Genomic DNA, 20,248 nt, shown 5'->3' on the forward strand with positions numbered 1-20,248 from the left:
CCCTGGGTGCTCTCCAGGAATGCTGAATGTGTCCTGTGCTGCCCTGGGTGCTCCCCAGGAATGCTGAATGTGTCCTGTGCTGCCCTGGGTGGGGGCTGGAGCAGCTGGAGCCCACGGGTGGGAAGGTGGCACAGATGGCACCAGAGCCTGGGCACTGACAGGGCTGCTCCAACAGGTGCTCTCCACCTCCTGACACAGGAGTCCAGCCCTGCTGTGCAGGTGATGCTGATTTCTCCAGAGGGGATTGGGGTTGGTTTATGCCTGGCAGGAGCTGCCCAGAGCTCACCAGTGTGTCACTGACATCTTTTATGAAAAATCCTTTCTCTAGGGTTTTTCTTCTCGAGAAGCTGAGAGGCCTCAGGAACAAAATGTAACCAATGGTTATCTGCTGCTGTGGAATGCAACAGGTGCATCTGGGATTGGGCTCATGGGGTTGTTTCTAATTAATGGCCAATCACACCCCAGCTGGCTCGGACTCTCTGTCCAACACACAAGCTTTTGTTATCATCCTTTCTTTTTCTATTCTCAGCCAGCCTTCTGATGAAATCCTTTCTTCTATTCTTTTAGTATAGTTTTAATACAATATATATCATAAAATAATAAATCAAGCCTTCTGAAACATGGGGTCAGATCCCCATCTCTTCCCTCATCCTGGGACCCCTGTGAACACGGTCACACCAGTGGAAAACTCCTAGGATGGGGTGAGCAAGGGCTCCTCCCTGCCTGCTGGGAGCTGAGTGTGTTTGGTGTCACTGGTGTCTCCAGGAGAGGAGGATTAACCAACCTCCTGTGCCAGGTGAGCAGCTCAGGGGCAGAAACTGATGGACATGGCTGCAGTTTCTTCTTCCCTGCATGGAATCAAGCACCACGTGCTTCCTTAGGGGCTGCTGTGTGTGCTGTGACCATCCTGCTGCCCCAGGGAGCCACCACAAGTGCCAGCACAGGTTGTCCAGGGGCATGGCAGGTTTCTCCTAAGATCCAAGGATTGTTTGTGCTGTTGTGTTCCAGCATGGACAGGTGAGAAGCTTTGGGCCAGGAACTTCTTAGTCCGGCAGACAAGAACAAGTTCATCCTTATTTCAGAAAGACAGAACACTCTGATTTTTACAGCCAGCTGAGGCAGAGAAACTCCTGAGGCCAGACTCTCCCAGTGCTTTTTCAGATGTCCAGGATGAAGGAGCTGGGTTCTTTTTCTCCCTGGTGACCAGAGAGCTGTGAGCACCTGCTCAGCTGAGGCTGCAGTGCTGGCTGGAGGCGGGAGGATGGAGCAGCTCTGCCTGTGGATGTGCTCAAACAGGCTGGATGGCAATCCCCACAAGGAACCAAACTGAGATGTAGTTTTCGTGTCTTGCCAAGCTGTTCTTCTCTTGCTAAGTCAGAGAGCAGGAGCCTGAGGGTGTTGTTATCAATCTGGAGTTTGAATTCAGCATCTGTTCTGCATCCTCCTGCTTCTTGCCCGGGCATGAGGCCAGGGTTTGGTGTCCAGGAGGTGGGACCTGCCTGCGAATGCAGGGCTGTGCTCAGCCTCCCCATTCCCTCCTCCACAAACAAGGCTGCTGCAGCAGAGCAGGAAGGTGCAAATATGATTTTTACAGCCCAGAAAGCAGCTCTTGGGTTTGAATTAAATTTTCCCAAAAAAACCAATAAGTTTGTTTGGTTTTTTTTCCCCCAGCTTGCATGTGCCTGAGCCCAGCACAAGCATTCAGGCAGCTGGGTGCAGCACCACAGGTGGCACAGAGAGGTTCCCCAGGACTTCACTGGAAGTCTCAGAAGGGAAGTAGCACAAACAGGGAGATGCCCTGAGCAGGACAAGCTGCTGCCAGAAGGGACCCTGCAGGAGCTTGGGGCTCTGGGTAATATCCAAAGAGTGTTTCCATGGCTCCTGGATTAGCTGTACCAGAGGCTGTGCTGCAGTACTGGCGTTTTCATGCTCTTCAAGGATAGCAGCTTGTGATCTGGAAATTTATGGCCATTTATTTTTATGTTAAGTGTAGATTAAAAAATTGAATTCTACCTTTTTCAGAAAAGCATATTACTTAAAAACCCCATGGACTTAAAAATCCCATCTAAAGTAGTGGAATATAATTGGCAGACTCAACAGAACTTTCTTGTTTTTCCTAGGTTTAATCTTTTTTTTGCAGTTTCAAAATACCTCAGCTGCAAATACTACTGTAATTCACATGCAAAAGCTTGCAGAGGTTCATGTGGAGAGGGTTTGTAGGCTAGGAATGATTTCTTTATGCCTCTTGAAGGTGATGGTGTCCAGGTAGTGCAGGGTGGCCAGACAGCACCTTTGCTGTGCTGGTATTATTAAAGGTTTCAATGTGAATGCCATCAGAAAGATTGCACCATCCCCACCCCAATCCTTAACTTTCAGCTCTGTTGATCTTTCCTAAGCAGCATTTTCTTATTAGATCATGAGATTATTTCTATTAAGTTTTATTTTCTTTTTAATGCATGATGTCATATTTAAATAATGTTTCTATTTTCATATCAAACGTGTCCATTCCAAGCCATGTCCCAGTGGAATGGCAGCATGGTGTAATCTTTGGGAACAGCTGCTGAGGACACACATGTCTACCTTATACTCCAGTCACAGGCTCACAGCTTTGCTTCAGAAAGGCTGAATAATACCTACATCATTTCTTATAAAGAGTTATTTGGTATTTTTTAAAGAAATTCAACCTTTACTGTGGCTTTGATACCACCTCCATCTTGAACCTTCCCTTCTGCAGGTTAAATTCATTTTTCTCCTGTGAGGGATGGGAAAATAAAGCCACCCTTTTTCTTTTTGGCAGATTGGTGACATATCCAAGACAGTCCCCTTTTATTCATTATTCCTGCCCTGTGTTAAACTACTTTTTTCTCTTTCTGTTCAGGTCATTTTTTCCTAGATCTCCAGTTCTTACTCTCTTTTGGACTAGATTCTCCATGGATTCTCAGAGAAAATTAGCAAATGCTCTGAGATTATGAGCCAGTTCTTCAAAATTCTATCAATCTCAGGGTTCTGCAAGTTATTCTTTCCCTATTGCAGGCTGAAATCTTTGTAGCTGGTATTAACTGGATGGTGGAGGACTTTATTAACAAATGACATTTTGTTGAATATCCTGAACATGGTCATTCATGGGTAGCTCTCCTCAGCTCATGCTGAGCTTCCACTGGTTCTTTTACTTGGCCTTCCTCTTAATACACATTTATAAACTATTTCCTGTTGCTTGTTAATGTTTCTCTGCTGATTTTATCTACTTCTGCGCCTACACTTCTCTACTTGTCATAGGAATAACTGGCAGCTTTTTTTAATTTAAAAGCAGTCTAAAAGGTTCCTTCTCTTACATGCCTAGCACCAAGCACAAAGGCTTCCCAGTCCCAGTGACTTCTGATGTTTCTATATTACAATTATTCAAATTCACTGATGCAGTAACAGGTAATTATGTGCTGTAATGGACATAGGAGGAAGAGACAGATACTGAAATCCCCAATCCCATAAACAAGATTAACTTGCTAGGTGTACAGCAGTCAAACCAATAGATTTTCTTTATCTGCTTTGAGAGTGTGGTTTGATGAGTCTGGTCTATGCAGCAGTGTCTGGGCCACGTTGGGAATGCATCCTCCTGGCAGGATAGTCACAGGGATTGAGGTGCCAGGCAGTTTTAAAATGGCCAGTTCATTCATCATCTTTATCCAGTGAGTTAGGAGACTGGCTGGGAAAAGAGAGGGGGTGGAGGGGACCCAGTGACACTCATTGTGCTCTTCTGAGGATGCTCAGTTACTGCACAGAGCAAATTAAAATCCATCAATAACTGTTTCCAGGGATTTCCCCCTGGTGGCTTTTTTCAGGGCTGTTTGCTCCTATTTGCACTTTTTCTAAGCTGAATATTGAATTGATATTTCCTGGGTGTTTCTGCCTGCTCCATTTTTTCTGTTTTCTGCATGCATCTGACCCATGTGCAGTTGATCCTGTGCCAGCAGCAGGTCTCCTGCTCAGCTGCCACTGCTGTCTCTCAGCTCTTTCCTTGAGGTTTGCCTTTTCCATCCCTCATCTCTGCAGTCCTCCCCACCGCTGGCAGTGTGCTGCCTTCAGTGTTATTCTATAACACATATGGTTACATGGACCAGCACTGAATAAATTTCACTGCACAGATGTGGTGACCTGGATATTCGTCTTCTCAGATGAATGGAGTTTCATTAAAAAGAGCCAAACCAGGCAAAGGAGATCTAAACTCCCTTCAGTGTGTGAGAGGGCCAGGAGCAGCAGCTGTGAGGACAAGAAACAGGTTTTTTTTACCTCAGAGGTAGGCCACTAATTAGAAGGTAAACGTGAACAAAGCCTTTAATTTCAGCCAGAGGTGAGAGGCATTCAGTTCATTGCCTGGTCTGGTGAAATGTCTGCTCACATTACAGCCCTGGGAAGGCTGCATGTGGGAGAAACACACAGGTGCCCTCTGCTTGTGTCCTCCTCCCAATCAGAAAGGCCAGAGGGAGCAGAACCAGGAGTGCTGGAGAAGGGGCAGCAGCTGCTGGTGCTGCTGGATCGATGAGGCCCAGCTCAGTTCTTCCCAGGAGCACAGGGAAGAGGGGAGCAGGCAGCTCCTGCAGAGCCTGGAGAGAGACCCTCTGCTGCTCTGCCCACCTGGGGCTTCTCCAGGGTGCTGCTTTACCTGGATGTCCCACACAGGCTGGCCTTGGTCTCAGCCCAGCACACAGCTCTGATGTGGCTGCCTTGCTGTGGGACGGGACTGGGGCAGGCAGGCAGAGATAGCTGAGCTCCTGCCTGAGCAGGCCCCAGCGTGGCTGAGCCTGGTGGAGAAGGAGATTTTCCTGAGGGGCATCTCAGTCTGCTGTCAGGGCACAGAGGCAGCCCCACATTGGCATCCTCAGAGAAGGGGCCCCTGGAAGTGCTGCAGATGCAGGGATTGGTGTCAGGGGGCTGTCCCTGCCTGCTGAGCCTGGCAGGAGCCTGCGTCCCAGCTGAGAGGGGCACCAAGCACTCTGCCCCCAGAGTCCCTTGGCCTTCCTGTGCCACCCTGTCCTGCCAGCAGCCATGGCCACATGGCCCTGCTCTCAGAGCTGCCTGTTTGTCTGCCTGGCTGCTCGTCTGTCTGTCTGTCTGGGCAGGGTGAGCCACGGCCCCGCGCGGGGGCTCCTGCAGCCTCGTTCAGGCGTGCCAAGGGGGCAGAATGGCCTCCCTCCCGCCCTTTATTTTGTTGTTTGTTTGTTTGCTGGTTTATTAACATTTGTAGCAGCAGCAGAGATGAAAAACTGGAGGTGGTGTGTGTGTGTGAGTGCATTGTGCTGCGGGGTTACAGGCACAACAGCCACATCCCCCACGCCTGAGAGAGATTACAAGGGAGGGCGCAGGAATGTGCATCTGGCAGCACTTTGTGTCTTGGCCATTTCACTGCTTTCTCTGCATCTGAGGTTCCCAAAGTTTTGGTCATGGAGGGCCATTTAATCCAGGGAACAGATTTCCTCTGCAGGGAAACACCATTCAAGAAGAATTGAGGGTGTTTGTAAGTGAAAGGTTGCTGCTTGAAAAGGTGGTAAGGTAGGGAACTGCCCAACCACAGCAACAGGAGGAAGCAAATTCATTTTAAAGTAGAGGAAAGTGTAGCTATGATATGCCAAAAGATTGCTCATGGCCTGGGGCCAGGAACAGAATCTGAGCTAACTATTGCAATTTTGTTTTAATTTCATGGGGTTTTAGATAGTAATTATAATAAAATTATCAGAAATGTGGATCATTAAACATAAGGTTCTCAGGCACGTTGTCCAACATTCTTGCTAAAAGAGAGAAGATTAGTTAGAGTCTTTTTAAAAGTAGTTAAATAAATTAATGCCCTGTCCCTGGAAGTGTCCAAGGCCAGGTTGGGCAGGGCTTGGAGCAGTCTGGTCTGGTGGAAAGTGTCCCTGCTCATGGCAGTAAGGTGGTGTGGGATGAGCTTTGATGTCTCTTCCAACCCAAAGCATTCTGTGATTCCATGATAAATACAGACTAACTAATAGGGATTATTCTTTGAGCACTCTCAGAATGTCCTTTTATTAACTTCTCATGAGAAGAATACACTAGCTCTAGAGATCTGACAAGAGATCTGACAAGATCTCCAGAAACTTACCTATGATGCTTTTGCTTGCTTTTCCAACTTATAGGTGGATTACTTGCTCCAGAGTGTTTCTGTAAATACATGGTTTTGGCTGATGACTGCAGCAAGGTTTGAGGTTGCTGTGCCTTAGCTCTGCTCTGCATACTTGTGTGTGCATGTGGGAGGGAGTCTCTATTTTAAGGGAGAATCCCTTCCTTCCTGAAAGGACACTAATTATTAGTTGTTGTCAAGTGATTTTATTGTGTCTGGGAAACTGCAGAAGCCAGCAGTAGAATGTGGCTTGTTAAAACCCCAGTGATGTGTGAGAAATGAAGCCCATGAAGGGATGCCCTGGCACAGACGGGAGAGAGGATGCTGGAATTGCATTGTTTGGAATTGCATCCAGCTGCTGGGGTTGCAGAGGATGCTGCAGGAGGATTGCAGCACAGGTACAGAGAGCACTCAGCCAGGCTGAGCTTCCTGCAGTGCACAGGCTGGAGGCCCCACATTAAAACATTTGGCTTTATTCCCAGATGTTCCATTCCTCCAAGCCCAGCTGCACTCACAGGCACAAGAATTCCAGAAGGCAGCCGTGCTGCCCAGCTCTTTGTTTGCCCTCAAGCCTGCTGAGGGTGACTTTTCTACCCCCCTTTTTCATGCCACAGCCCAGGGAGGGGGGTCAGACAGCCAATTTAAGTCTGTGGGGAGTTTCTTTTTTCCACTGCTTCCAGTCACCCTTGCAGGGCAGAGCACCTGGAGCAGGCAGCATGCCCCCAGCTCCCTGGCTGCCTCCCTTGCCTCCGACCATCCAGCTGGTGTGCCACACTCTGCAGCCCCTCAGGGAGGGATTTGTCCCCACAGCAGGCCATTTCAAACTGGAGACAAGCAGTAATGCTGCAGCTGGCTTGCTCTGGGCTTGTGACTCTCTGTGCTCCTGGGGGTGACTCTGACAGTACAAGGTTTGCTCAACAATGGCCCTGTTGTCCCTGGATGCCCAGAACAACACAGCCCTTCAGAGTACTTGGCCCTGGTGCTCTGCCTCATACCAGATGCTGGTGTCAGAGACAGAGTGGCACATCCCTCCTGAGAAGGGTGAGCCTTGTAAAAAAACTTCTCTGCTCCAGGTTTCCCTTATTAGAGTCTCAGGCATCCAGTTCTGGGAAGAAAATCACTTAATAATTGACTGGTACAGTGCTAGAGACAGCCCTGGGGAGAGACCTTGAACAAAGGAATCCCTGGGCTTTTACAGCCTTACAATCCACGTTCCCATTGCAGTGGTTGAGTCCAGGCTCTCCTGCTGTTCTCTGGCTCCCGCAGAGTCCCTGGGTGACCAAACAGCCCCTGCTCAGCCCTGCAGGGCCCTGAGCCCTTGGCCAGGGGAAGGCTCAGTGTCCCCTTGCCAGGGGCTTTGGCGATTCCCCACTCCCAGCACAGCCTGCAGATCCCAGCTCAGCTCCCCCTGGAGCACTGCGGGTTCCAAAGGAGGCAGGAGGCTCCTGCTGCTCCTGGGCTGCCCTGGCACAGTGATCATCCAGCCCAGGGTAATAACCTCTCTGATTTGGCCTTATCATAAAGCAGAGCAGTAGGGCTCAGGAGCTCAGTCCCTGGGCAGGGACCGGGTGCCCGAAGCTCGCTCATGCCAACGCCGCTGGGCTGCCATCCAGCAAGCATGGTGATTATCAGCTCTATAGTGATTGCAAGCTCTCAGGATTTCAGCTCTGCTTGCTAGGTAGTGGTGCCCTGGGCTGGAGGCTGCAGCAGACGGAGAGAGAGGAGAAGGAGAAGGCACAGGCTGTTCCACGGAGATGGCTTTATTTGGGGAGGTCCGTGAAGGGTCTCTGCTCTTCTTCTTTCTCCCCTAATGGGGTACAGTATGCTTCTTTTATAGGGCTGGAAAGGATCCAAGCTTGACCAATGGTAAGGGGTTAACATGACATTGCCTTATAGGGTTACAGAGATAGGTTGAGGGCGGAGGACAGGGAAACAGGAATTTTCTTTTGCTGTTTCAGCATTCCTATTGTTCATATTCTCCATGGTGCTTTTCCTAAATCTATGGGGTTTACTACACCAGGGCTCTTGAAGGGCTGGCATGTGCCTCACCCTCAGTCTTTCACCTTCTTCTGCCCATTCCTACACTACCAAGCCATGGTGTGATAACTCCTGCTTGGGGAAGCCTTGGTGTCCAGGAGAGGCAGCTCCTGACAGCCTGTGGCAGAGCTCTGGGTCTCCATCCCACTGAGGAAATGGGGCTGTGACTCAAGTACCTCATGTCAAACTCTGTCACATCAGAGTGGGCTGAGTTTGCACAACAGCATGCAGAGCTTTTGCAGAGAAACATGGAACTGTGCTCATGGCAGCTCTGGAATCTCTTGAGAAATCAGCTTTGTCCCAGCTGGCCACATCCTGGTCTTTTGAGACATTGTGGCAGGGAGAGAGCATGGCTTCATTTTCTGATGGCAGAAGAGCAGCAGAGCAGGGCACTCAGTGTGCTGGCTATGTCCTGGCAGATGAACCATGCCTAGACCTCCAGAGCCCACACCCACTGTGCTGGTTAGCAAATGAGATTCCAGATGTTAACTCTCTGAACAGCAAGAAACATTGGTGCTGAAAGGAAAACAGAGGAATGGGAGAGTGCTAACTTCTGCAATTCTTTTGGGGAAGAAGGAAAAGGACTACAGCTAATTCAGAAAACTCCATGACTCCTGCAGGGGAGCTGGCTGCTGGGAGGGTTTGCTCCATGTTTCAGGGGTCAGCTGGTCACAGATATGCTTGGGAATGGGTGAGAGGTATCAGCCCAGTCCTTCTGGCATCCTTTCACTGGACTTGTCACTTCTGGGTGGTTCATGTGCTGACTTCCCACAGGGGTGTCCAAGGCCACGTGTTGATGCCAAGATCTGCCCCTTTTCTCTTCAGTACCTGTTTCTTACACAGGACAGTCTGTATGGACAGACAAATGTCATCACCAGCTGCCTATTGAACTGGCTCCTTGAATTCTCTTACCCTTCACTGGCTTCATCCCTTCCCTCACCCTCGTTTTCTTCCTCTAACCACCTACCCCTCATCATCTCTTGCCTTGTGTAACACCTCTTTCCCTGCGTCCCTCTGTCCCTCAGTGGTCTAGAGGACCTTTCCTGTGACTCACTGGGCTGATTTTCACCCCAGACCAAGGCCCTGATGGCTCTCACCACAGAGGTGACTGCACAGAGTGCTGTGTTTGTGAGATTAGATTATCTCAGCTCCCATCATTGTCCCTCTGTGTTCTGTTCCTGTTCCTCTCTGCTCTGTTGTGTGTGGAGCTGGGCCCTCCACAGAATCACAGATCCCCTAAGGATGAAAAAGTCCTTTGAGATCATCAAGTCCCCCATTAACCCAGCACTGAACCATGTCCCTGAACACCACACCTCCTCATTGTCTGAGCACTTCCAGGGACAGTGATTCTACAACTTGCCTTGACAGCCTCTCCTAATGCCTTGCCACCCTTTTGGTGAAGAAATTTTTCCTGATAATGCAGCAGTTTGTCTACAGGACCCCTCATTGGCCTTCCAGGGCTGTGCTGTAGAAGCTGCATCCTTGTGGCTGCTCAGTGTGGCCACCCACAGCATTTTTCCTGTCCAGTGTCAGTCTGGCCATCACCTGGCCATGCATGGCTCAGCTGGATACAGGAGAGGGGCTGCTCGAAGGGAACTGGACAGATTTGTCCATTCAGTGACTTCTCTGTTAGCACAGAAGGGAAAAACAGCTGTGTGTTTTCCTGGGGGTGATTCTTCTGTGGATGCATTGTGGTCACTGTGTTCTAGATGGGCTTTCTCAGAGCAGACACTACTCCCATCTGGCTGTCCATGCTCTTTGGCACCTGGTGAGAGGGTGGTGCTTCATTTCCCCCTTCTTGGTTGCTCTTTCAGTGCCAGATCTCTGCACCCTTGTCATGAAGTGCTGAATGCTGTCACCCCCAGAGAAAGGAGCCCAGGAGAGGGAGCAGAGCTCAGGCAGAGCAAGAGGCAGAGCAGGCTGGCAGCTGGGCTGTCCTTTGCAGGCTGCTCTCACCCTCCTGCTCACTTACCACTCCCCAGATCCCTGCTATCAAAAGCTTTTTGTTGTCTCTTTGCTAACCACCCTCTTCAAATCAGGGCTCTGTTCCCAATGCTCTTTCTCCACACTCAATCTCAATCCTGCCATCTTTTTTATGCTTCCTACTTCTTACACCTGCCCAGCTTCCCTCCTCAGCCAAACCCCAGCGACTGCTATAGCCAGGCACTCCCAGAGCTGCTGCTCTGCCAGGGAGTGAGCATCGTCTGTGGCAGGATCTGGAGCAGCCCTGGTGCCAGGAGTCCCACATCACCCAGCACGGGGCCAGGCTCAGCTGCAGCTCCTGCTGGGACCTCTCCCAGTCTGGCACATGGCTCTGTGCACCAGGCACATGTTGGGAAGGAAGGGAGAGGGCTGAGCTGCACTGCAGTTACTCAGATTGTTTCCCTTCTGGTTTGACAGCGCCTATTTTGAAGGGGTCAGGATGGGATTCACAGGTCAGAGGATTTCTCTTCCCACACATTTTGGTCTCTCACACAGCACTGAGGCAGAAAACATCACCCACTCCATCTCCCTGGGTCATGTACCTTCAGAAACAGCTTGTTTCTCCCTCATTTATGGTACTGATGGAGAAAAATACCCTACTCCCAGAAGGCTCCTTCTCTGCTAACACAGTGATTTTCATGTGCATTTCATTGCAGCAAAGTGCTGGGCACATGCCTGTGCCACAGCCAGGGACCTGGGTGGGTGACAAGGGAGGCTTTTGGCAGCTGTGGGTCTGGCTGGGGACCAGGCAGAGCTGGGTGGGAAGCATGCACACTGTGTTCCAGAGCCAAACCAGACAGAGGAGTGCAGAGATATGGCAGAGCTGGCCACCCTGTCCTCCTGGTCACAGCCACCATCAGCTGCTGGGAAGGTGGCAGAGATGGCATCCAAGGAAACAGAGATGGCATCCAAGGAAACAGAGATGGCATCCAAGGAGACAGCAGCTGCAGGGAGGTGCAGGAGTTGTTCAGGAAGAAGAAGGAGTGAAGCAGAGTGCCATGGCACAGGGGAAGCTTATTGGCACAAGGAGGTTTTTAAAACTGGGAGAAATGCAGGCTGCCCAGCTAAAGTGGAATGTGGGTATGTGCTGGGCACAGTTCAGCACACAGCTTCAGCCTCAGCATTCTGAGATGCTCCAACTCAGCACAGGAAGGGGGCACGAGGGCTGGTGGCACAGGAGGCTGGTGCCCAGAGCAGAGGAATGGCACAGCAGGGCTGCAGGGCAGGGCCACCCAGGGAGGGTGACTTGTCCCCAGCGGAATGTGCCATCCTATTGAGCCCGAGGGGAGCTGTGCTGGTTGCCATGACAACCAGGACTGATCATATGACCCGTTCCACTTTCTATATATAAGTCTGTTTCACACAGTGTATGTGACTCCATGGAAACCAAATGTTGAGCAAGAAAGATTGCATAAAAATGAACAAAATGCAGAATGACTCAAAGTGCGAGGCACAGAGAGGCTGTGGGTTGGGCTGAGGGGTTTGGGGGTGCCCCAGGCCTTCTCCTGAGCCAGGGTACAGGCTGGGACAGGCATCAGCTGAAGCCAAACACAGACCCCTCTTCTTTAACTGCACCATACAGCACCCTCCTGCACCTAAAGGGGTTCCAGGACAGCTAGAGAGGGACTTTGGAGTGACAGAGACCAGGTTTTGATGAGCTTTTAGGAAGAAATTCTTCACTCTGAGGGTGGCAGCCTGGCACAGGTTGCCCAGAGGAGCTGTGGCTGTCCCATCCCTGGAAGTGTCCAAGGCTGGGTTGAACAGGGATTGGAGCAGCCTGGGCTAGTGGAAAGTGTCCTGCCCGTGGCATGGGGGTTGGAATGAGATGAGCCTTGAGGTCCTTTCCAGCCCAAATCATTCTGTGATCCTGTGGTTCTGCCTTTTCTGCACCAGGACTGACACACACCCTTTGAAAGCTCAGTGATCACACGAACTGCAGTCAGACAGAAAGATAAGCTCAGTGTTGTCAGTGCAGAACAAGCTGTTCCCCGCAGCACAGGGGCTGCTCTGGGGCAGATTCATTCATTCCTTCATTCATGCTGTGTCCTTGCATTGCTCCTTGCAGGGAGTTTCCCCTCCATGGTTTGCCCATTTTTCTGTCACCAGTGATCCTCCAGCACTGCTTGTTTGGGCTCTGTGGCTTTCCTTGTGCTGCTGGGTCTGCAGGTGTGACTGTGGCAGCAGCAGGTGGGTGCTGATGCTGCCCTCCAGCCCTGTCCCACAGCCAGAGGCTCCTCTTCATTTGCATGCTCTGCTGAAATAGGATCATAAAATTACAGAAGAATTTAAATTGGAAGGGGCTTTTGGAGGTCTCTGGTCCGGCCCCTTGTTCAGAGTTAGATCAGGTTGCTCAAGGCCTGAACTTGTGGTTTTGGGATTGTTTTGCTTTCCTTTCCCTGGGGTTATGTGTTGGGAATTGCCCCTGGTCTGAGCTGTGCTGGAGCACTGTGCAAGCCCATACATCTTCAGGGAGCTCAGGCTTGTCAACACACAGATGTTTCCTCCCTAGGATCCCTCTTTGAAGGAGAATGGGGATTTCCTGCAGTTTGAAAATGGGAAGTCATTTTCCTCTATTGAGCAAGGCAGAACTTGCCTCAGGGTCAAGTCATCATGGATTGAACTGATGGGTGTTACTCCCTGTTACCCCACTTTGCTGCATAAAACTCCCTTTGGCTTTTTTCCACCACTGGAACAGAATCACAATGCCAAGGGCTTTTCCAGAGGAACAGAATGGGTTGTGCTTCTGCTAACTTGATCAGGAAGACCAGGAAAGAAAAGAAAAAAAGACCAGTCAGAAAGTCAGAAGAGGTGGAAGGGGAGAGGCACTCAGCACCTCCCTGCTGCCCTGTTCTGAGCTGGCCCAGCCAGACAGAAAGTGCCAGAGCTCTTCCCCTGGCTCTGCTCTTCTCCATGTGAAGCACCCAGGATGTCTGACCCAGCTGTCCTTCTCTTCAGACATGTTTCCAGGCCATCAGTGTACAGCAGCACACATTAAACAGCATTTCCTGGTCAGGGTTGTGGCCCTCTGGGGTGGCTCTGTGGCCCACACACAGGTTGTCCCCTTCTTGGCATCCCTGCCCAGTGCCCATGGATGCAGGGAAAGAAGCACAGGGAATGGTCAGGTTTGTGTGCTCTGAGCTAAACAGCAAATCCTTCTGTCTCTTGTCAGTGCTGCTCTCCTGGATTAGGGGAGTTAAACCCACAGATCTGTTGTTATTCCATGTGCTTGCCTTTGCTATCCCTCTCTCTCTCATCTCTCTTTGGTGCTGAAGAGCACAAGTGCCCTTCCTGCAATAGCTGCTCATTTCTGTTTCCTCTCTGCTGTGCATTTATCAGGAGAATTCCATCCCTGTGTTCCTGCAGGCAGCAGACAAAAACCATCCCTTGTCACATAGAACAGACCTGTTGGGTGGCTGGCTTTTGTATATTCCCCTGCTACACAAAATTCTGATCCTAGGAAATCTCCTGGGAGAGAAGTGCTTGTGCTGTTGGATTCTGATGTTTTGTCAGACACTTTGATCCCTTTTCCAGCCATCCAGTACAGATGGAGGAGGATTTCACTGGGGTCACACGTTCGCTGCTCGCATTGTTCAGGTTTCCTGTTTCCTCGAGCGTGTGTGTTGCAGACATCCTTTCTGGGTCCAGATCTGCCTGTCCACCACCATGGTGACAGCAGCTGGTGACACTTCCAGCAGTGACAGTGAGGGGAGTGGCCTGAACACTTCTGAGCTCAAAGGCTCTGTGGGAGCTGGAAGGTTTAGAAAGCAGAAGGGACTGCAAGCCCACCCAGCCTGAGCTGGGACAGGGGTGTCAGGCTCCTGGCCTTTTCTCTTTACTGGAATACAGAAGAACTTCTAGAAAGAGGCACTTAATCTTGATGGAGGAACCACAAGAAGTGCACAGCTCCCTGGTAAGCCTTGATACTTATCCTCATGATTGGCAGATTCTTTTCAAGCTGAGCTTTTCTTCAGCTTCCAGTCCCTGCCTGCTGCTCTCTCTTTGCTGGCTTGCAATGCTCTCTGCTGACACCTCTCCTCTCCATGCAGACATCATCTCTTGTGATTTACTGTTCTCAGAAATTATCCTGGCAAAAATTCCCCTAAAACAGGAACAAGAAATCAAAGTAACAGTCCAGTGTTGCTGATCTAAGGAAGAGGTGCATCTACACAGGGGTACCTCTCAGCACTGTCCATGTGGCTGGGAGCAGGGGTGCCCTGGTGGGAGCTGGCCTTGGGAGAGCTCTGGAGCCAGTCTGTGGCTGCTCTGCCAGATGTGGAGCTGTGCCAGATGTGGAGCTGGCCTCCTGGAACAGTCTGCCAGTTGCCTGTGCAGTCCCATGGCCCTGTCCTTGCTGTGTCCCAGCAGCAGGATTGCTGTCACCACATGCCACAGTAACCAGAACTTCTCCCACAGAGGTGTGCAAACATGGTCCTGGTTTGGCTGTGCTGGTGAAAGAAGGGGCTGCAGATGGCCTGGCTGGAACAGGGCTGTGTCTGCTGAGAAAAACAGAGCAAGAAAATCTCTCCTTTTCCTCAGATCTCCTGTTCTGGCAGAAAAGGGACAATGTGCTACCCACGATGGCCTCTCTGGAAGTCTCATTTCTGAAAGGATGGCTTGCTGAGTGTGCCTAAACATGCCCAGGCCCATGTGCATCTATCCCAGATCTCAACATCCCACACTATCTGTGCCAGAGCATCCTGGGCTCCTGCCTGAGGAGAATGGGGCTTGGAGTGGTATGGCAAGGGGGAACGGCTTCAAACTGAGAGAGGGTAGGTGGAGATTAAGACATTAAGAAGAAATTCTTTACTGTGGGGGTGGTGAGGCCCTGGCACAGGGAAGTTGTGGCTGCCCCTGGATCCCTGGAAGTGTCCCAGACCAGGTTGGACAGGGCTTGGAGACTGGGACAGTGGAAGGTGTCCCTGCCCATGGCAGGGGAGATGAATGAGATGATCTTTAAGGTCCCTTCCAATCCAAACCAGTTGGTGATTCTGTGAGGAAACCTGTATGAAGTCACGTTTTATTTCTTCTTCTCTTCCTCCCCAATGGCATTTTCAGTTCCTCTTTCCCCCTAAAGCTGCTGTAGGAGTTGGAGTCCAAGTGTTGTTGGGAGGGGATTGCTCTGGGACCATTGAGGGGCTCTACCACAGGAGTGGTCCCAGCATTCAGTGGATTTTCCTCTGCAGCCTCCATGGGGGGATGAGTCCTGCCTGACAGTGAGCTGAGTCGAATTCCTGTCTAAAACAAAAGGAAGAGATCCACACTTGCTCCATGCTGTCTTGATTTCAGCTGAGGTGCAGTTGGTTTTCTTCCTAGCAGTTGGCACAGTGCTGAGTTTGGATTGAGTGTGAGAATAATTATAATTATACAATAATAATAATAATAATAATAATAATAATAATAATAATAATAATAATAATAATGATGATGATGTTGATAACACCCTGATGTTTTAGTTGGTGCTCAGCAATGCTAACCCTAAATGGAGGACTCAGTGTCCTGTGCTGTGCCAGCAGGGAGCTGCAGAAGGAGCCAGGAGGGAGCAGGGCCAGGGCTGTCCAAAAGGATATTCCACACCACAGAACTGGGGGATTGGCTAGGAGGGGCTGGATGCTGCTCATGGCTATGGGTATGGCTGTTCAATTGCACTGTGCAGCACTTGTCTTGCTTGGGTTTTAATCCTCTCTCTTTTTGTTTCCTCCTGTTTCTTTGTTATTATCATCATTATCGTTATTATTATCATTATCTTTTACTTCATTTCAGTGATTAAACTGTTCTCCTCTCACGAATTTTACTTTTTTTTCTGGTGCTCCTCCCTGTCCCAGGGGTGGGAGGCAGGGAGTGGGTGGCTGTGTAATGCTGAGTTGCTGGCTGAAGCTAAACCACAATGCATGCACATGAAAGCAAACTGTTTCCCCATTGTTTGCAAGAACTTCAGCATTTGGCAGTGCTGAGATTCTCTCTTGTCTGTCATTGATAGAGACTTCTGTGCTCACAGCCCTTCTTGATCGGCAAAATCAGAAGCAAAGGTAGAAATATTATTTACCAAAAAACAGAATTAGCAACTGCAAAACATAATGCTTGTATGCTTTTTGAAATGATGCACGTTTTGGCAGGGACTGCAGCTGAAACACCGGGTTAACTTAGCTTTTTATACTGTTTCCATCCAACATTTGCTGATTTTTCACTGTATACCATCGCCATCTGTCTCTTGGCATAGCCTTTGTTTAAGCATACAGCCATGGCGCTCACCTGTGAAAGAGCTCTGCTTTTCCTGCAGTCCAGCAGAGACACATGAAGCACTCTGAAAATGTGACTGAGAGGATCTTGGGGCAACTCAGAGCTTCCCTTGAGCAAACTGCTAACACCTGTCCTTGCAGGGCTCTGGTGCTGACTGTGCAAAGTGGAAGAACACCATGGACCCCTAAAGTGATCTGAGCTTAATGGTGACCTGCTTGGCACAGGGAATCACTGTAGGATCAAATTAAGGAAAAGGGGCAGTGGGAATGGAGGGACTTCAGTTCCTGAAAGGAAAGAAGGCGTTAGGTACAGAAACAGCGAGAGTGCAGCAAAAATGTGTGAAACCTGGATCTTCTGAAACAGAACCCAGGGCTGGATTACCCCACATTCCTCTTTGTGAGGTTCTCATGCACAGCAGAGATAGTCTGGAGTATCTTTGCTGTTTTCAAGGCCAGATATCTGTGAAGGGAACATGAGGGAACCAACCTGCTGCTGTATCCTTGTGGAGCTGCTACACTCCCCCACTGCACAGTTTAATTTTCTTCAGTGCTTTTGCAAACAGTAACAGGGGACCAATAATGCCATGGTGGAGGAGCTGTCCCAGGATTTGCTCCAGTACTCTGTGCCATCCAGTGGAGTTACTGGGAGAGGGTCTGGGTTTGTGGTTCAGGTGATGGTGCCCCTGTAAAATAAATTGTGACAGCACCTCCAGTGCTTTGACCCACTGGTGTATCCATGGGAAGGTAAAGGAGGGCCAGATGCCTGCCTCTCTTTCTCAGACATTTCATCATTTCATGCTTTGTATTTTTCTGCTCAACCAGAGTCATTTTCTTGGACAGCTCCACATCCTCTTGGGACATTAAATACAGAGGGGTTCATTTCTATCCCAAAGCGTGATTTCTCCAGGGCAATGCTGCTTCCTGTTCTGGATGAAGCTAGCACAGATGAAGGGAGAAATGGACTGAAATTCTTTGAGTATATTGGGAACTGTATAATGCCAAACCAAATCATTTCCTTCCAGCTGTGCGTCTGGTTAGACTTTACATTATCTGGATATTGACTTAATAGGTTTGTTTTGTTTTGTTTTTGTTCTTTCCTCAGCAGAAACCCCGAAAGGCAACTCCTCAGCCAGGAGAAGACACCGTGAACGGGCACCTTCCCCCAGGCTGGCAGAGCTACATGTCTCCCCAGGGGCGCAGGTACTACGTGAACACCTTCACAAATGGTAAGTGGGGGTAGCTTTCTACTGGATTTGGGTTCCCCCCGACAAAGGAAGGAATGATGAATCTGACTCCATGTTCTCAGAAGGCTAATTTATTATTTTATCATACTATATTATATTAAAGAATGGTATACTAAACCATACTAAAGAATACACCAAGGATACTTACATAATGCTAAAAAGATAATAATGAAAACTCGTGACTCTCTCCAGAGTCCCAACACAGCTTGGCCCTGACTGGCCAAAGAGTGAAAACAACTCACAGCAGAATCCAATGGAACAATCACCTGTGGCTAAACAATCTCCAAACACATTCCACATGTGAGCAAAACACAGGAGAAGCAAATGAGATAAGAATTGTTTTCCTTTTTCTCTGAGGCTTCTCAGCTTCCCAGGAGAAGAAGCCTGGGCAAAGGGATTTTTCAGAGAATGTGACTGGCACAGCTTTCCAGTACATATTTCATCATATCAGCACAGATCTGTTTCAGGAAATCATCTTGATAGTTGATTTTGATAACAAAAGTAGCTGCAGATCCAGAGTAATTAATATGATCCTGACACCATACCTGAAAGAAAATACAAGAAGATTATGATCCTCTGTCATCTTAATTCTCATCATCAGAAGACATCTGAAACATTGACAAAAGACAGAGAATGTAGAGTAGAAATGCCCCTGTCATAAATGTTTTAGAATCTGAAACACTGTTAAAGAAACAATTTTACCACATTCCCTATTTCCTTTGCCTGGAGATATTTATGTCTATATATACATGTAAAGTAGTTTGATAGAACATCAGATATCACTAAAGCACCATTGGGGAAAACAGAAACAGTGAAGGTCACACTCAGCTTGCCCATGGAGACAAGGAAAGAAAAAACACATGTAACAGACAAAGCTTTCAGTCTGTATTTGTGTCTTCTGTTCCCTGTCATGTTGAGAAGCAGACTTAACTCATGATCTTATCACCTGCTCAAGACCTGTCAAACTTGTACCACCTCCAGTTTACCCCAGACTCTGTGTCGACCTGCTCTTCTCATCATGAGCTCACAGCAGCATTGCAAAACAGGCTCTTGTGACCAGCAAATCCACATTTCTGCAGCAAAGAGAATGCCAGAGTGACGTGAAGGAGAGGACAGCGGGAGCTGGCCTTGTTCACAGGGAAGTTGCAGCCGTCAGGAGTGACCTCTGGCATTCCTTTATCTCACAGAGGAGAGCAGTGGGCACTTCATGGTCTGTTCAGGGACTGATGTGTTTTATTTCAGAAGCTTTTGGCCCAGGACTTTGCCAAGTCATTATTTACTGGAGCTTGATGCACACACATTTTACAGGACTCTCCCTCTAGAAAGTGCATTTCCATTTAACTCTGCCTCCATTTCCAAGCAGTTTGCTCTGGCTGGTGGGCAGCATTCCCTGCACAGCTGGGGAGAGCAGCAGGAGTTAGATCCTCATCCCCACTGCAGTTCAAATGCAGGGCAGGAGGTGATTATACTCAGTTCTGAGCCATCACTGGGATGGACCCATACTCACTGGGTTGAGGCCAGGTAAAAGCAGTAAGAGGCAGAGCCTGTTTCTCTTGTGATAAGAGCTCTTGTCACAGGGACCCTGCCTCAGAAAGGTCAGGACTGGGACTAAATTTCTCCATAATGTCAGGCAGTTTTGTATTTCCCTCAGAAAAGTTACAAGTAATACAACAAGGGCCAATTGCCATATCCTTCTTGAGAGCTCAGGCCAGAAGTCAGGAGATTTCTGATCTGTCTAGGAAGGGAGGATAACTTTGGCACAGGCTGACCAGGGAGGCGGGGGAATCTCCGTCCTTGGAAAATCTCAGAAAGTGGCTGGCCAGGGCTGTGGCTGATCTGCTGTTTGCAGTGACCCTGCTCAGAGTAGCTGGGCTGGACACTTCCAGAGGTCACTTCCATGCAGTCTTTCTCAGGAGGGTGCCCAGCCCACCTGTGGTTGTGCTCTCAACCATTACAGTGTCGTGTGGTTCTCAGAAGAACAGCGTGTGAGAGAGGGTGGAAGTGGGGTTTGTTCCTGTGCTCTGAGCCTTGCTGCAGGGATCACTTATTCAGGTTCTGTTCAGATGAGAATCTCTTCACCAGACTAATCCTAAACCCACTTCCACCATTGAAAGGCTCTGGTGAGGGGAGGTTTGGGCCTTTTTGTGGGATGGGACTGTGGCTAAACATTTACCCAGCATCCAGGCAGGGTCTGTGGGAAGGGGACCTGTGTGAAGGAAGGCATTTCATTGATGGGAAAACAGGTCTTAAAAGCAACAAAGACAGTTTGAAAGCTGACTAAAGGGAAAAACAAAGCAGGGACCATAGTTAAATTGCAATAAGCTGCTGCAAAACCGTTTGCCAGTTCATCCTCAGAGCGTGGTCATCAATGGTCCCTTGTCCAGGGGGAGTTTGTGCTGAAGGGAATCCTGCAGTGATCTGCCCGAGAATCCATTCTAGGCAGCATTTCCAGTGATGAATGGCATGTTGACATTGAGAGCACTTATTCAAAAAATAACTTTTAACTGGAGCTGGGAGGGAACACGGTGTTCTCTCCTGCACAGAACAGGCTCAGAATTCACAATCACCCTGGAACAGGAGGATGCTGTTCAGTAAAGATGCATTTAGGATCAGAGATT

At 49.3% G+C, this 20,248-nt stretch overlaps 1 protein-coding gene across 2 annotated transcripts in view; it reads left to right on the top strand.

The window, feature by feature from the left end:
* GAS7 (growth arrest specific 7) overlaps positions 1–20,248 on the top strand; it is an 82,619-nt gene that overhangs the window by 14,658 nt on the left and 47,713 nt on the right. Inside the window, exon 2 of one of the 2 annotated variants that reach the window (XM_077188317.1) lies at positions 17,492–17,612. In XM_077188317.1, the coding sequence (XP_077044432.1) occupies positions 17,492–17,612 (121 nt within the window). Of the gene's footprint in view, positions 1–17,488; positions 17,613–20,248 lie in introns of both variants that reach the window. The other variant, XM_054645039.2, reaches the window with a different exon arrangement.

Source organism: Agelaius phoeniceus, chromosome 19 (assembly GCF_051311805.1).
Source record: "Agelaius phoeniceus isolate bAgePho1 chromosome 19, bAgePho1.hap1, whole genome shotgun sequence".
Lineage (NCBI taxonomy): Eukaryota > Metazoa > Chordata > Aves > Passeriformes > Icteridae > Agelaius > Agelaius phoeniceus.